The 14,130-nt window shown below is 54.7% G+C and overlaps 4 protein-coding genes across 4 annotated transcripts; all 4 read right to left on the bottom strand.

Annotated features, from left to right (window-relative positions):
- Positions 1-31: 31 nt before the first annotated feature.
- Positions 32-2,358, bottom strand: PHACADRAFT_144778 (uncharacterized protein; the record flags this gene model as incomplete). The annotated part of the gene is made up of 12 exons (XM_007396128.1): positions 32-185; positions 241-513; positions 568-649; positions 696-718; positions 768-944; positions 1,042-1,169; positions 1,245-1,360; positions 1,416-1,433; positions 1,487-1,617; positions 1,674-1,886; positions 2,006-2,114; positions 2,172-2,358. 12 exons carry the CDS (start codon positions 2,356-2,358, stop codon positions 98-100), a joined length of 1,545 nt encoding a protein of 514 aa, XP_007396190.1. The 3' UTR covers positions 32-97.
- A 1,596-nt stretch (positions 2,359-3,954) lies between these two features.
- Positions 3,955-4,976, bottom strand: PHACADRAFT_209394 (uncharacterized protein). The gene is made up of 5 exons (XM_007396127.1): positions 4,691-4,976; positions 4,527-4,635; positions 4,443-4,469; positions 4,204-4,392; positions 3,955-4,138 (listed from the first exon to the last, which is right to left on the bottom strand). The coding sequence occupies exons 1-5, from the start codon at positions 4,875-4,877 to the stop codon at positions 4,003-4,005; spliced, it is 648 nt and encodes a 215-aa protein (XP_007396189.1). The 5' UTR covers positions 4,878-4,976; the 3' UTR covers positions 3,955-4,002.
- A 634-nt stretch (positions 4,977-5,610) lies between these two features.
- Positions 5,611-7,978, bottom strand: PHACADRAFT_256813 (uncharacterized protein). Its single transcript, XM_007396126.1, has 13 exons — positions 7,766-7,978; positions 7,605-7,713; positions 7,517-7,543; positions 7,270-7,458; positions 7,091-7,218; positions 7,018-7,035; positions 6,839-6,954; positions 6,647-6,767; positions 6,578-6,591; positions 6,362-6,528; positions 6,284-6,306; positions 5,874-6,228; positions 5,611-5,810 (listed from the first exon to the last, which is right to left on the bottom strand). Exons 1-13 carry the CDS (start codon positions 7,950-7,952, stop codon positions 5,723-5,725), a joined length of 1,542 nt encoding a protein of 513 aa, XP_007396188.1. The 5' UTR covers positions 7,953-7,978; the 3' UTR covers positions 5,611-5,722.
- A 798-nt stretch (positions 7,979-8,776) lies between these two features.
- PHACADRAFT_209392 (uncharacterized protein) lies at positions 8,777-11,962 on the bottom strand (the record flags this gene model as incomplete). Its single annotated transcript, XM_007396125.1, has 14 exons — positions 8,777-8,963; positions 9,023-9,302; positions 9,360-9,526; positions 9,587-9,757; positions 9,874-10,023; positions 10,090-10,205; positions 10,260-10,277; positions 10,354-10,481; positions 10,556-10,744; positions 10,807-10,833; positions 10,886-10,994; positions 11,069-11,245; positions 11,308-11,513; positions 11,562-11,962. The coding sequence occupies 14 exons, from the start codon at positions 11,960-11,962 to the stop codon at positions 8,886-8,888; spliced, it is 2,217 nt and encodes a 738-aa protein (XP_007396187.1). The 3' UTR covers positions 8,777-8,885.
- Positions 11,963-14,130: the final 2,168 nt, after the last annotated feature.

The raw sequence follows: 14,130 nt of genomic DNA, 5'->3' as shown, positions 1-14,130 counted from the left end.
AGACGCGGGACAAAGAGCTTTGTTTAAAATAATTATTATTGAGCTATCCTATCATCCACGGTGGAGTCAGTCGTCTCCGAAATCGGTAAGTTCACGTCTAGTCTACATAAACGCTCGATGACCGTATCAATTCTTCGGCTCCTTCAAATCGCGGTTTGATGCTGGCCTTGAACGGCTTGGGGACGCTGCACGCATTGGATGTGTCAACGCACTGCGACGGAAGATTGTTTCAGTACGTACTAGAAGAGGCGAGCTATGCATTCGCGCGTGGGCTCGATGATATTTCCCAGCTCGTCAACGGGCTTGGTGATAGTGAACGCGGAAAGGATGTGGGAAATATAGAGAAAGACAGCAGCCTGTGCGAAGTACCGCCCGGGACATATCCGCCTCCCGAAGCCGAACGCTTCGATGGGGTCCGGGACACTTGGGTTCAGGGCGCCCTCGGGCGTAAGGAACCGCTCCGGTTTGAATGCCTCAGGGTCAAGGTATTGTTTCTCGTCATGTAAGATGGCCCTGGCATTAACAATCGATTAGATGGTCCCTGACACTAAAAAGTGCAGTGCGTACCATGCATTACCGATTACAATGGTACCTGCCGGGATATAGTATCCATCATACCAATCGTCAACAATGGACTTGTGTATAGCGCCTTCTAGCTGTCAGGATGAGCTTAACTGAATGACAAAAGCACAGACCTGACGGGACTATCGTATGCCACCTGTAGAATGATTGAGCACAGGCGGCTTGGAGAGAGGTGGAGGGCAAACCGTAGCAGTTCTTTGATCATCGCCGTAATGTACGGCAGCGACTCGCGGTCTGTCATCTCGGGGAGTCGATCTCTGCCGACCACCCGGTCAAGCTCCTCCTGCGCCTTGCGCTGAGCCTCTGGGTGGAGTAACATGGCCAAAACGAAAACAATTATGGTGAAAATCATCTGTAGGGTTCTGTTAGGTTATCGACGTGTATGCAGGCTGCAACACTGACAGTATCAGACGCGACTGGTAGGGGGAAGATTCAGCGTCGGCACAATCATGAGGCGACAAGCCGTTCTCACTATAAGCTGTACCAGTGACACTGATGAGGGTCTCCTTCACGTCCGGATCTTCATGACTGTCCCAGAACTTGGAAATGAGATTGGACGCCACGCAAGGCCTAGCCTTATTGCGTCTCTGAGATACGAATGTCAACGTAATGTTCGGCGACGCCCACACTGGGTGGTGTGGGAAAGTCAAATCATAACCTACGGCCGCAGATTCTACCTCTCGGTACGACATTTCGTACATTCGATCCACTTGCTGTTTCCACAACGATGCCTGACGTTTGAACCCAGCCCCCGGGAACCAGGTGGGCAAGTATTTCACTACATCCCTGCATAAGTTCATACGCTCCACCTGTATCGGGAAGCTACAGCTCACAGGGTGGTAAGAGATCCACTGTAGTACGCGTGAGCAGCTGCAGGGAGCTCCATCTAATTGGGAAATCTCACCAAGATACCCTCCAGCATCTGCAATCTCTGTGAAAACCTCGATGGCTTTATCGACTATTTCTGTGGCTTGATCATCGCTCGGATCTACATCCATTCCATATATGATGTCCAGTACCGTAGCTCCTGATGTGCTTTAAGTTGTCCAGTAAACGGCTGGGATGTCTTCTATGCTCAACCGTACACTCACTGACGAATATGCCTCAGGAAATTGTCCGGTGAGTCCAATAGCAGCTGCACTAAGTCGCGAGCTCCTTTCATCATCTGATTGTGGTACAGGTCTATTGCCTGCGAACGAAAGTATTGATGGAAAAGTCGGCGACGTTCCCGCCAGCCTTCGCCATATGGCATAATAGCAAAGTTTCGATGGAATCCAGTTCTGCATTTACAATCAGCCAGCGTCCTCGTTGATAGAAGCAGAGACATGTCACTACAGTTCGTGCATCATCACTGAGTGATGTCTAAGCAGAAGGAATTTAGCCAAAGGTAGCATATCGTACGAATGGGTATGACACATAGTACCTGTCCGAATATATCTGTGAACGCCCATCGAAAAGAACCTTCGCAACCTTGGTGCTGTTAACCACGACGAAGTGCTGTCCGAGCGCCTCGAAGTGTATAAGTTCGGAACCTTCCACGAAAGATTAATCAGGTGGGGTCATTAATTGTTAATGAAAGAGTCACTCACCATATCGTCGGCCCCATGCAGTGTACGTCAACCAAGGGTAGTCTCGGGGTATGTCAAGTAGATTTCCGACAATGGGAAGTCCTTTCGGGCCGGGCGGAAAGCGACGCGCCTTGGGCCCTCCTAGAATCACGAAGAGCCCAGCTATGAGGCAAGTAGCGCACAGCACGAGAAATGCGCTGTCGTGCATCGCGAAACGGCAGAGAAGACTCCACGGAAAGACGGAAGTGCTGATCAGATAGAGCTTATTCAATCCATATATATGTATGCCACCCGCCAGGTGACACCGGAATCACAACAAGCGGCATAGGGGTTTCCTAAGGGCCGTACAGAAGCGTACAGCCTTCACGCTAAAGAACGAAATGTGTCATCGCGGGGTGTCGCTTGCGTAAGTGCAGCAGGGAATCAATGAGGAACTACGACCGCTTAGCCCCATCGGCCAATATGGCTAGAATGCAAATAATAATCTCACCGGACAATGCCAAGCAAAAAGAGGTATGAGTACGAGTCATTTATGCTCCGCCGTGTGAAAGTCGCATCCTCCAAGCGAGGTTTGAGAGAAGCACAGAGTGAACAAAGCAGTGTAAGATGAGGTGTAGAATGCTGCGACGCGCCGGCAGCTGACAGCATTACTAATTAGTGACAGATGCATGTGGCAGTTTGTACCTGGACCTTCGGAAAGCGATATCAAGAATTAGGCGCATACTATGGACCTATGACCGTCGACAGTTTCCCGATGCGTGAGTATCTTAGAGTCTTGCTGGCATATCTCATCGCTCACGCGTCTCTCAGTAAAGTATGTACCAGCATGGTTTCCGGGGGCCAAGAGTTTCAGTTCGGCGGCCTAGACACGGGAACTTATTAAGTTACACCGGACTAGCCACTCAGAAGCGCCCATGAGTGGCTAAGACACTGAAAAGCCCAAAAAATGGCACGGGCAGGAATCAAACCCACAGCCTGAAAGTAACCACAGCGTGTTATACCACTAAGGCATAAGACCTTACAAACATTGGGTTGGAATTGGCCTATAATACCACTTTTTCACCTTAAAGTCTTAGCCATAACATCAGAATATGCCTTTGTACAATTACATTCCATTGCTTTAATACATAATAATTGGCTAAAATATAGGACTTTGGGCAGCTAAGACACTGATGTGGCTAAGACACCAGCATGGCTAAGACATTGAGACATTGAATATTTGCCATTGATTCTACTTGAGTATAATTCATCTACTCAGGTGTCTGAGCCACACTGGTGTCTTAGCCACACTGGTGCTTTAACCATGCCATTAGAATATACATATGTACAATAAGCAGAATCAATAGCAGATATTTAATATCTCAATGTCTTAGCCATGCTGGTGTCTTAGCCATAACATCAGAATACACCTTTGTACAATTACATTTCATTGCTTTAATACCTAATAATCAGCTAATATGACTTTGGGCAGCTAAGACTAAGGTGGAAAAGTGGTATTATAGGCCAATTCCAACCCAATGTTTGTAAGGTCTTATGCCTTAGTGGTATAACACGCTGTGGTTACTTTCAGGCTGTGGGTTCGATTCCTGCCCGTGCCATTTTTTGGGCTTTTCAGTGTCTTAGCCACTCATGGGCGCTTCTGAGTGGCTAGTCCGGTGTAACTTAATAAGTTCCCGTGTCTAGGCCGCCGAACTGAATCAGCTCCGTCGTTCAGTCCCTGCGAGCGTCTTTTCCATCCTTCCCTGAGCTCTCGGAGCTGTTCGTGTATTATCGCACGCCTACCCTATTCCAAATTGGACGTTTTTGGTGAAGGGCCATCAATAAAGTGGGAAAAAGAGAGACGTGCATGACATCACAAACCGAGGTATACCCCTGCGTGCATTAGCTTGTTGGCCGTGTCCACGGCGTTTTCGACGAGTTCGATGCGGGGGTCGCCAGGCTGTACATCGAAGGCGTACACAACATCGAGAAGTGCAGAGCCTGCTGCGCTGAACAATAGTCACACCGTATAGTAGGAGAGAGGGGGAAAAACTGCACTGGTAATGTTACTCACTAGCGGATGTGCTTCGTGAAATTGCCCGGTGTGTACAGGATCAGCTGCAGCAGCCTGCGGGCGGCTTTCGTTTGCTTGGAGTGGTATTGTGGAACGGCCGATGGGCGGAAATGGTGGTGGAAGAACCGGCGGTGTTCCCTCCAATACTCCCCATATGGAAGCATCACCCAAGAGCGCCGCCAGCCAGATCTAAATTAGCGTTGGCACATTAGCTCACAGTACTGTGACTGGGCGCGTACAATTCCAGCATCATGACGGACTGCTCTCTGCGGGCAATACTTGGTCATCAGCTGAATGTTTCACAGACTCCTCTATGCACTCACTTGTCAGAGTATATATGAGGGCGTCCCTCAAACAGCTCCTTCGCAGCCTTTGCGCTGTTCACCACGCAAATATGCTTGCCGAGAGCCTCAACATGAACGACTTGAGAGCCTATGGCGACGAAGTGAGTAGAGGCTAGCCAGGTGGACGAATCGTAGGTGCTTACCATACTGACGTGACCAATCCCTGAACACGAGCCAGCCATTTCCCGTGGGCACGTCAAAAGCGTTGCCGATGACGGGCAACCCCTTCGGCCCGGGAGGGTACCGATGGCGTGCTCTTTTCCAAAAGGCGAGCATCCACACTGTGACCAGACTGGCCAGAGCATATCCGACAAACGCCAGCGTCAGCATATCTGAGTGGTGCCAAGAGGGTACGCGCGGAGTGTCCGAGCCTAAAGCACACCGTGTGCGCGGGTTTATAGCCGTAGCCAGGGCGCTAGCTGAAGATGACGACATGTGAGTACGAAGAGGATACGTTCAGGAACACATCTTACATAAAAGAAGATACGGGTTCCGCGCCACGCACGTGAGAAATGAGACGTGTCGTTCGAGTTTGTGTGTCGTAGCGCGAGAGTCGTGTGCGGGCATCTCGCTGCATTGAAGACATGGCAAACCCGAGCAAACGTCTTATTCGTTTGCTTCACTGTGGTCCCAGGGCCAAGTCACCGGCCAAGTCTGTCGCCGGCAGAGGATCTCTGTCCCGTCTCCGAGGTTGAACCTTGAGGTAAACGGACACAGTGCCACACGCTAAGCTTATCGGACAAGTCTGAGGAATGTCACCAGTACGAGTAAAGTTTGATGAAAGCGCAGAACCGACTAGCCGTTGTGAGCCTGGTCCTGAAGACGCGGAAAGGGCTGTGAATGTGGCAGCAAGAGATAGATCAAACCCCTCAATAGCGCCCAGCGGCTTGGTGGCGCGGAGGCGGCCGATCCCAGACATCGGAGGACAACGAGCGAATTTACCACACTCGTCGGAGACACTTGGATCTTATCCCGTGGCCAAGCTGCGGGCAGTAAATTACAAGCACTCGCTCAGCCTGCTGTACACGCTCGCAACGATGTACACGACACCAGCGCGGAACAAGTTGAAGTGGGACTAGTGCTCCCGGGAGGCTTGCGTACGCGCTTTGCAGGGGTCGCGCCGCGCATACTACTTCGCCAATGTCATAGAGAATGAAAGTACAGCCTGGGGTAGGCTACGAATCTTCTAGAGCCGCCGCGCGTATCAGACCCTCCACTCCGGGAAAGCGCGGCTTAAAGTGCGCCTTGAAAGGCTTCGGCAAGCTGGAAGGTTGCCTCTAGTAAGCATCACGGCAGCCATGTGGCCAACAGCTGGCAAAAACGCACCTGAGGAACTGGGGGGTAAAGTCTTCCTTGACCTCGATGATGTCTCCGTCCTGGTCCACGGCCCTCTCGACGGTGAACACGGCGAGGATGTGCGCGATCGCCAGGAAGAGCGTGTCGACCGCGAAGTAGCGACCGGGACATATGCGGCGGCCGTAGCCGAACACCTCTCCCGGGAAGGGAACGTCGTCTCGCAGTGTTCCGGCGGCCGAGAGGAAGCGCGTCGGGTTGAACGAGTACGAGTCTGGGTACGTTTCCTCGTCGTGGAGGATCGCCCACGAGTTGCCCATGACAATTGAGCCCGCCGGGATGTGGTAACCGTTGTACTCGTCGTCGGTCATGGCACGGTGTGGGGTCGCTTAAGATCAAAAAAATGTAAGTAGCGGATATGCATGGAGCAATAGATCACGAACCTAAAGGTAATGGAGAGTGCCACCTGCAGATCACCTGGTGAGCAACGCTTCATGTCGTAATGAACAGGCTAAACGTACCGCAAGGCCTCCTGCATAACAGCAGTCACCCGGGGAAGCGACTCTCGGTCCGCCATCTCTGGCAACCGGTCGCGGCCCACGACGCGATCGAGCTCCTCTTGCACGAACGCCTGTTCTTCTGGATGCAGGACCATGGCGAGGAGGAATGTGGTGAGTGCAATGACCGTCTGCGGCGCGGCGTCAGCTGTGAGCTGCACCCGAAAGCTCGAAACGCACCGTGTCCGAACCGGCTGCGTGCGTCCGGTCAGTTACACGAGCTGTGCGATAAGAATGGATGTCTCTCACCGACGTATGCTGTCCCTGTGAGGCTCATAAAAATCTCGTCGAGCTCCGGCGTGTTCGTAGTGTCAGCGTCAGCCTGAGATAGCAGCGCAGCGGTGAAGCACGGCTGAGCTTTGCCCTCTCTCTGTCGGCGCACATCCAAGTCGATGTCGTTGAGACTGCTTGCGAAGAAGGAATGGTGAAGAAGGAGCGTACCATCGCGTCCTTGAACTGGTTATAGGGCGTCTCATACATGGCGTCCACCCACTTCTTGTACCTGGCGGCGTCGCGCTTGAACTGTGCGCCCGGAAACCACGTCGGTATGTGCTTCACTGTGCGACAAACGGAATGTAGGCCCTGTCAGAAGGGCGACGAAGCATGTGGCAAACACGCACGTATTGGGATAATGTCGACTAGAAAACTGCGGTGAGCACGAAGGTGGTAGAGGAGGAACGTCCCGACACGGACCAAGATATACCCCCGCATTGACAATATGGTTAGAGGTGTCCGCGGCCTTTTCCACGAGCTTAAGACGCGGGTCGCCAGGCCGCACGTCGAGGGCGTACACGACATCGAGGATTGAGCTCCCCGACATGCTGAGCGATGGTCATATCAGGGGAAAAGGGCAAGAGACAGCCAGGACGTACTAGCGAATATGCCTGTAAAAGTCGCCTGGAGTGTCCAGAAGCAGAGGCAGCAGCCTCCGGACGGCCTTCGTCTGTTTGGGATGGTACTGCGGGACGGCCATGGGGCGGAAATGCTGGTGGAACAGCCTGCGGTGCTCTCTCCAATAGTCGTCGTACGGGCGCATGACCCAGGCGCGCCGCCATCCGGTCCTGCATCGGCCGTGTCAGCACAGTGTTTTCGCGGTGATAATCCCAGCAGGACGCGTACAGTTCAAGAAGCATGACGGACTGTTCCCTGAAAACGGGCGACGGATCGTCAGCTGAGCGGAATCAAGACCGGCGCGGATAGTACTCGCTTGTCGTTGTAGATGTGAGGGCGCCCGTGGAACAGCTCCTTTGCCGCTTTCGCGCTGTTCACCACGCAGATGTGCTTGCCAAGTGCCTCGACATGGATGACATCGGAGCCTAGGTGGGCGAACAGTGTAAGTACAGCCCGATCCACATCGCAGATGCTCACCGTATTGACGCGCCCAGTCCGTGAATACCAGCCAGCTGTTCTCCAAGGGCACGTTGAAGATGTTGCCGAGAATGGGCAGCCCTTTGGGCCCGGGAGGGTACCGACGGCGTGGTCGGTTCCACAAGGCAACCGCCCATTTGACAGCCAGGCCGGCGAGGAAGTACCCGAGGAGCGTCAGTGTTTTCATAGCCAAGTGCTAGTACTGTTGCTTCGGGGCGTTGCAGTCACTGTGGAAGTGCGACTCGGGTGCACTCGGTATTATACCCACAGGCCAAGCGTGCGAATATATAACCGCCGATTGGAAGAAATTGTAGGGCGTGGACATGATGCTCGGCTGTGAGGGGGAAAACTGAAGATCCACCCGGGCCTCGAAAGAAGAGTGAACAGGGCGTGGAGCATGGAAAATGCCGTAAACCCGCAATTGGCACCTGTCGCGGTGAGGCACGCCGAAAGACACCGCCCTTGAGCGTAGCAGAGCCTCCCGAGGGTTGCTACGACTATTAAGACGTCGCACGTAAGTAATTCATCAGACGGTGCCAAGCGAGTTCGAATGGCCGTCTGCCTCCCATGCGGAGACACCAAGGGTCCTTTCCATATGTCAAAGCTGCCGGAATAGAATCTTCAAAAAATCAATGTGCAGGTGAGACAGAACCGCGCTGCGCTTATCGCATGCGGAACATACCGGGACCGACTGGCGGCGATGGGGTCTCGAAGCGTTGTGGCGCGGCCATAGCCGAGAGCCATCCGATCGCGCGCGGGAAGACGACATGGGCGACGTCAAGAACCAGTGAGCGTGCGACCCCACGGACCGTAGCGGACGGTGAATGGTGCCGCGATGACACATCAGGACTTGTGTAAGCGAACGAATCCAAGAGCTTTGTTTGTCAAATGCCCGACAAGCACAGAACGTCCTACTACAGATCAGTGTCATCATTGACCTCGGACCCCGAAAAACGGTAGCGAGTGCACCCCCCTCTCCCAAGTCGTAGATCTCGGTCAGACTTCCGGCTTTTGACCTTTCCACGATGCCTGAGATTCTCACAGAGAGGGGCCGAAACTTGGAGAAATTTCCACGCCATGGAACCCACGGCGTCATCGCTCCCAATTGACAACACTGCTACTACAGATCTGCCAGAGCAGCCGATCGTACGAGCTCCTCCGCCCCCGAGAACCGCGGCCTGAAGCGCGCCTTGAAAGGCTTCGGCAAGCTGCACGCGCGCACCGCCCACGGTTTTTTTTCCAAGAGACGACGCGCACCTGAGCACCTGCGGGGTGAACCCCTCCTCGACCGCGACAGCCCTGCCGCGCCCGTCCACGGCCCTCTCCACGGTGAACGCCGCGAGCACGTTTCGACACGGCCAGGAACAGCATGTCGAGGACAAAGGGGCGGCCGGGACACGTCCGCCGGCCGAAGCCGAACGCTTCCGCCGGGAACGGGACGTCGGCGCGCAGCAGCGCTGGCCCGTCTGTGGTGAGGAAGCGGGTTGGGTCGAAGCGGTGAGGGTCCGGGTACGTCTCCTCGTCGTGAAGGATCGCCCTGTGTTAAATGGAGGTCGGCTTCGCTCTTGGAATTTTGTCCAGCAGACGACTGTACCATGAGTTGCCTATGACCACAGAGCCCGCTGGGATGTGGCAGCCGTTGTACTCGTCGTCGGTGACAGCGCGGTGTCGAGTTGCTAAAAAGAGATCGATGGCGTCAGGCGATAGTAGGTATCCGAAGCGGAAAGCGGGGACGAACCCAACGGCAAGGGGGGATGCCACCTGTTTTTGTCATCAGAATGAGCGACGGCAGGTTTCCGCGCAGGTTAGGGCGGCACGGACACACCTCAAGACCTCCTGGATCAGTGCAGTCACGCGCGGAAGCGCGTCTTGGTCTGCCATCTCGGGCAGGCGATCGCGGCCGACGACACGGTCGAGCTCCTCCTGGACAAGCACCTGGGCCTCGGGGTGCAGGACCATGGCGTAGATGAACGTGGTGAGCGTCACGACCGTCTGCGGCGCGTCAGAAGTGCTGCACACGCCCACGCATGAGGGAGCCTGCCACGCACCGTGTCCGAGCCAGCCAAATGACACGGCGATCGGGTCAGCGTACGATGCCGTCCTCAGACTGTGCTACAGTGTGGGGGGGGTTTGTGCTCGCCTGCGTAAGCCGTCCCCGTGAGGTTCGTGAAGAACTCGTCGAGCTCCGGTGTGTCCGTCGAGTCGGCGGCCTCGGCGAGCAGCGACCCCGTGAAGCACGGCTGGGCGCGCCCCTCCTTCTAGAAGGCACGGTGGGCTTGGTGTCAGTGGGGCTCTTTCGAGAGTGGAAACATTCCGAGACGTACCAGCGCAGCCTTGAACTGACGGTACGGCATCTCGTACATGCCGTCTACCAGCTTCTTGTACTCGGCGGCGTCACGCTTGAACTGTGCGCCCGGGAACCACGCCGGGACGTGCTTTACTGCAGGGACGAGTGAGCACCAAGCCGACACCTACAGAGCCCGACGACGCGTACAGATTGGGAAAATGTCGACTAGGAGGAGGAGGATGACGATGATGGTGGTGAGCACAGAGCATGTCACGACGTGACGTTTCTTTTGGCCACGAACCGAGATACACGCCTGCGCCCACGAGCTTGCCAAACGTGTTCACGGCGGCTTCTACCAGTTCGATGCGGGGGTCGCCGGGCAGTGCGTCGATGGCGTATGTGACATCGAGAATCGCGACGCCTGCCGCGCTGGAACAGCAAGTCAGACGACGAAGAAAGAAAAGGCGGTGGGGGTGGTGGGGCGACGATGTGCGCAAACTCACTAACGGATGTGCTTCATGAAATCGTCCGGCGTGTCGAGAAGGAGGTGCAGCAGCCTCCGGACCGCCTTTGTCTGCTTGTGGTGGTACTGTGGGACGGCCATGGGACGGAAATGGTGGTGGAAGAGCCTGCGGTACTCTCTCCAGGCGTCTCCGTACGGGCTCAGCGCCCACGCACGATCCCACCCGGACCTGGCGCACCGACGTGTCAGCGTGTGAGCTCGTCGCTTGACGATCGACATGGGCACACATACAGTTCCTGGGCCATGACAGACTGTTCTCTGCGAACAAGTCCGTTGTCAGCCTGTAGTATCCCTTCCATGAAGCGCTCACTTGTCAGAGTATATGTGGGGCCGTCCGTCGAACAGGTCCTTGGCAGCCTTTGCGCTGTTCACGACACAGACGTGCTTGCCGAGGGCCTCGACATGGACGATATCGGAGCCTGCGCACGACGCGCGGTTCGCGTGAGCACACTGAGCGTCCCGGACACCAACCCCCTTGTGTAGAGACGCTTACCGTACCGGTGCGCCCAGTCCCGGAACACGAGCCAGCCGTTCTCGAGGGGCACGTCGAAGATGTTGCCGAGGACAGGCAGGCCTTTCGGCCCGGGAGGGTACCGACGGCGCGGTCGCGTCCAGGCGGCAAACACCACCCAGGCAGCCGCCAAACCAGACAAGGCGCAGCCGAGCACGGCTAGCATGGTTGTCGCGTCGGAGTTCTGGCAGCCTCAGGAAAGGAAAACGTGAGGTTATAACCAAGGTCCGAGGCGCTGTGAGCGACTGCCGACAAAGAAGATGGTACGAGGACCGAGCTGCATGTCGAATAGAAGTGGAGCGTAGACTGATGCTTGCTGAGTGACAGATAAGGAAGTACAGCTGCGACACCGCGGTTCTGCGCATGCGTGAGAATCAGGTCCGGAGGCTTGTCGGCGCCGACAGAAGGCCCATGGAGCTGCCGGAAGCTGTTCGACGCCGCGAGTCAAAGTAAACCCCACCGACGTCACACATACAACGCCGCAGGCTGGTACTGGCCATTGATGGTCTGATGGATCGCGGGAAGAGTCGGGACCGGGCCCGTCTGATGGCGGTCCGACGGCCTCGTGGCGCGGAGATAGCCGCCCCTTGAAAGCTTTAAACCGAATATACAAGCGCTACCGTGACCATGCATGGTACACCGAGTTGGGACGGCCTCCTCCCAGCCAGAATCACACGACAGCGAATGAAGACCAGGGGCGGAGGATTCCGCAGAGTCGGATGCAGAAAGCTCACCCACCTGGACCAGTTTCGCTGTCTCCTCGCCGTCATCGCTCTGCCGCGTGATCTCCATCTTGAGAGAAACGTGGGCGACGACGAGGGACGACTGCAACCAGTCCGCATGGCCTCCCGGAACGACCGTTAGTCGCTGGGGCATCAGTAAAACTACTAGGTGTCTTTTTGAACTTTCAGATACTTATGTCTTTTCTGCTGTACTTTGTATTCCAGGTTCGTTCTTTTTTTGCTGTCTTTTCCAGTACTTTCAGTTCTCCAGATAATTTTCAGTGAATTGATAATCTAGATATACCAAGGCATCCTGATGGAACTCATGAACCGCTGAATGCGTCTTGGTTTCCCCTTGGATGCTGTCAGGCGTCGTGGGCGATGCCACGACGACGACGGACTCTTGCCTGCGCAGCCGGGTCAGTTTGGTAGCCGGACCTGATGGCTATCGATGGGCGAAAACTTCAAAGCTCTCACTCTCTTGCTACCACCATCATCGCCCTCCGCCCTGTCCCTTCGTCACACCCGGCCTCCATATCCTGGCTTAACTCTTCTCCTCAGTCACAGAATGTACCTTGATGATTAGGTAAGCAAATTCAGAGCACTGTTAAGTTTGCCGCCCCCCTCTAGCAACCGACCTACCTTCTCAAAGATCGAAAATGAGCTGCGCCCCGACCAGCCGGGGTTGGGAGCTCAGATTGGATGGGGAGTTGATGTGCAGGTGCGCAGCATGCTTCGCTCTGTTGTCAATCTGGTTGTATTGACATGATCTGCACAAGCTCGCCTTTAGGAATCTCCTAATAGCAGCGGATTCCCGATAGCTGCAAAGATTACGGACCGATGGTGAGCATGTTCTTTGCCGCTATCTCCATCACTCTCGCTATTGACATGCCCATGCTCTGTGCTCAAGTATTACAGGCACAATCTCAAGGACAAAGTCCCTGAAACGCGAACATCTGGTGTGCGTTCCAACTTCTGCATGACCATGTTGGATGACATCCCCAGTGCGACTGAAGTGCCAATAAGAGAGCAAGTGCAACACCGACATGCCGGACCTGGGCCCGAGGTTTTCGGCGATGCCCATGCTCATCATGCCGCTTGGCCCCCGCGCGAGCGCACACACGCAGCAGGTTACGGTGCCGCCGCGCACACATGAGAGCACGCCAGCCAGGCGATGCCCTGCTGAACGCAGGATGTCGTGGTAGTGTGGATCGCCGATTGTGGCGCCAAGCGCGCATGCCGCCGCTCCCGGCAATGGGCACAGTACCGGTGTGACGGTCGACTGCCCGCGTGTGCGCACCACCACGATCACTGTCTGTTGTTAGCTTGAATGTGTATCTAGCACCCGCTGTGTTCATCTAGGATATATATACATATTCTGCTATCTACGTCAATGCGAGTGCGGAGAGGCTGTAACATCCTAGTTTTTTGGCACGTCTTATGGGCGTCTTTTTATGTCTTTTGCTCTTATAAAAGACCAGCTGTAGTTTTACTGATGCTCGTGATTTGGCATTGAGCCATTGCGGGAACAGTGTTGGAGATTCCCTTCTGCACGAAAGCTTTGTACTTTACGTCAGCCTGTCAAATCATATTAGTGGTTGAGGGTCCGGTCCTAAGGACCGGTCGGGACCGGGACTTGGACTGAGACTGGACTGATCAGGACTGGGTATGGTCCAGTCCTACGTCAGTCCAGTCTTGGTCACAGTCCTTGGTCCTAGATGGCGCTGGGTGCTTTTAGGACTGGTCATGACCGGTCAGGACCAGTCACAGACCAATATAAAGTAACAAAAATGCAGCACCCAGAAAGCAGCTTGGCTACTGGTACATGTATATCTTAGTAATTTCTGAACTGCAACCATGCCCTTGTAGGCTTGTCCAAGTACACAGCCAGCTTAAGCACAGATTAATACATTTTTTAAAACTCTTTTTATGATTTATTCAAGTTTGGATGCGGTTACTGCACATAATCAGCTAAAGCCATGACCATGGGAAGATGGAGCCTGAGTGTAGAGATAACAAGGCTCTCAAGGATATGGAGGTTTTATACAAAAATGCTGAGAATGATGAAAGTGGTGCATGATACCCTTCTTCTCTATTTAGAATCCAGCCGTGTGAGCAGAGCATTGTTTTCTTTGCTGAATATAGTAATGTGCAGCCTTGGCTCAAGCTTGCAAGCCCAGCCCAAAAAAGCCTGACCTGAGCCTGGCCTGGCAGTGGGCTCAAGGGCCAGGCTTGAGTCAGTTGGGCAGTCTCTGCTAGTGTGAACTTATCTAAGGCTTTGCAACTTGGCTGGGGCTCAGGCTCAAGGCTCAGCCTTGGGGG

Source organism: Phanerochaete carnosa, assembly GCF_000300595.1.
Source record: "Phanerochaete carnosa HHB-10118-sp unplaced genomic scaffold PHACAscaffold_5, whole genome shotgun sequence".
Taxonomy (NCBI): Eukaryota; Fungi; Basidiomycota; class Agaricomycetes; order Polyporales; family Phanerochaetaceae; genus Phanerochaete; species Phanerochaete carnosa.
This window is presented reverse-complemented; position numbering and strand designations above follow the sequence as displayed.

What these genes read in the sequence shown, in the direction of transcription:
- PHACADRAFT_209394 (XM_007396127.1), bottom strand. Translation starts at nt 4,877, where the DNA reads ATGCTGACGCTGGCGTTTGTCGGATATGCTCTGGCCAGTCTGGTCACA. An exon ending in CCTCATATATACTCTGACAA is followed by an intron (nt 4,470 to 4,526) that starts GTGAGTGCATAG and finishes TATTGCCCGCAG; the next exon opens with AGAGCAGTCCGTCATGATGC. An exon ending in TTCACGAAGCACATCCGCTA is followed by an intron (nt 4,139 to 4,203) that starts GTGAGTAACATT and finishes ACTATTGTTCAG; the next exon opens with CGCAGCAGGCTCTGCACTTC.
- PHACADRAFT_256813 (XM_007396126.1), bottom strand. Translation starts at nt 7,952, where the DNA reads ATGAAAACACTGACGCTCCTCGGGTACTTCCTCGCCGGCCTGGCTGTC. An exon ending in GGACTGGGCGCGTCAATACG is followed by an intron (nt 7,714 to 7,765) that starts GTGAGCATCTGC and finishes TCGCCCACCTAG; the next exon opens with GCTCCGATGTCATCCATGTC. An exon ending in GCACTCTCCATTACCTTTAG is followed by an intron (nt 6,229 to 6,283) that starts GTTCGTGATCTA and finishes TTTGATCTTAAG; the next exon opens with CGACCCCACACCGTGCCATG.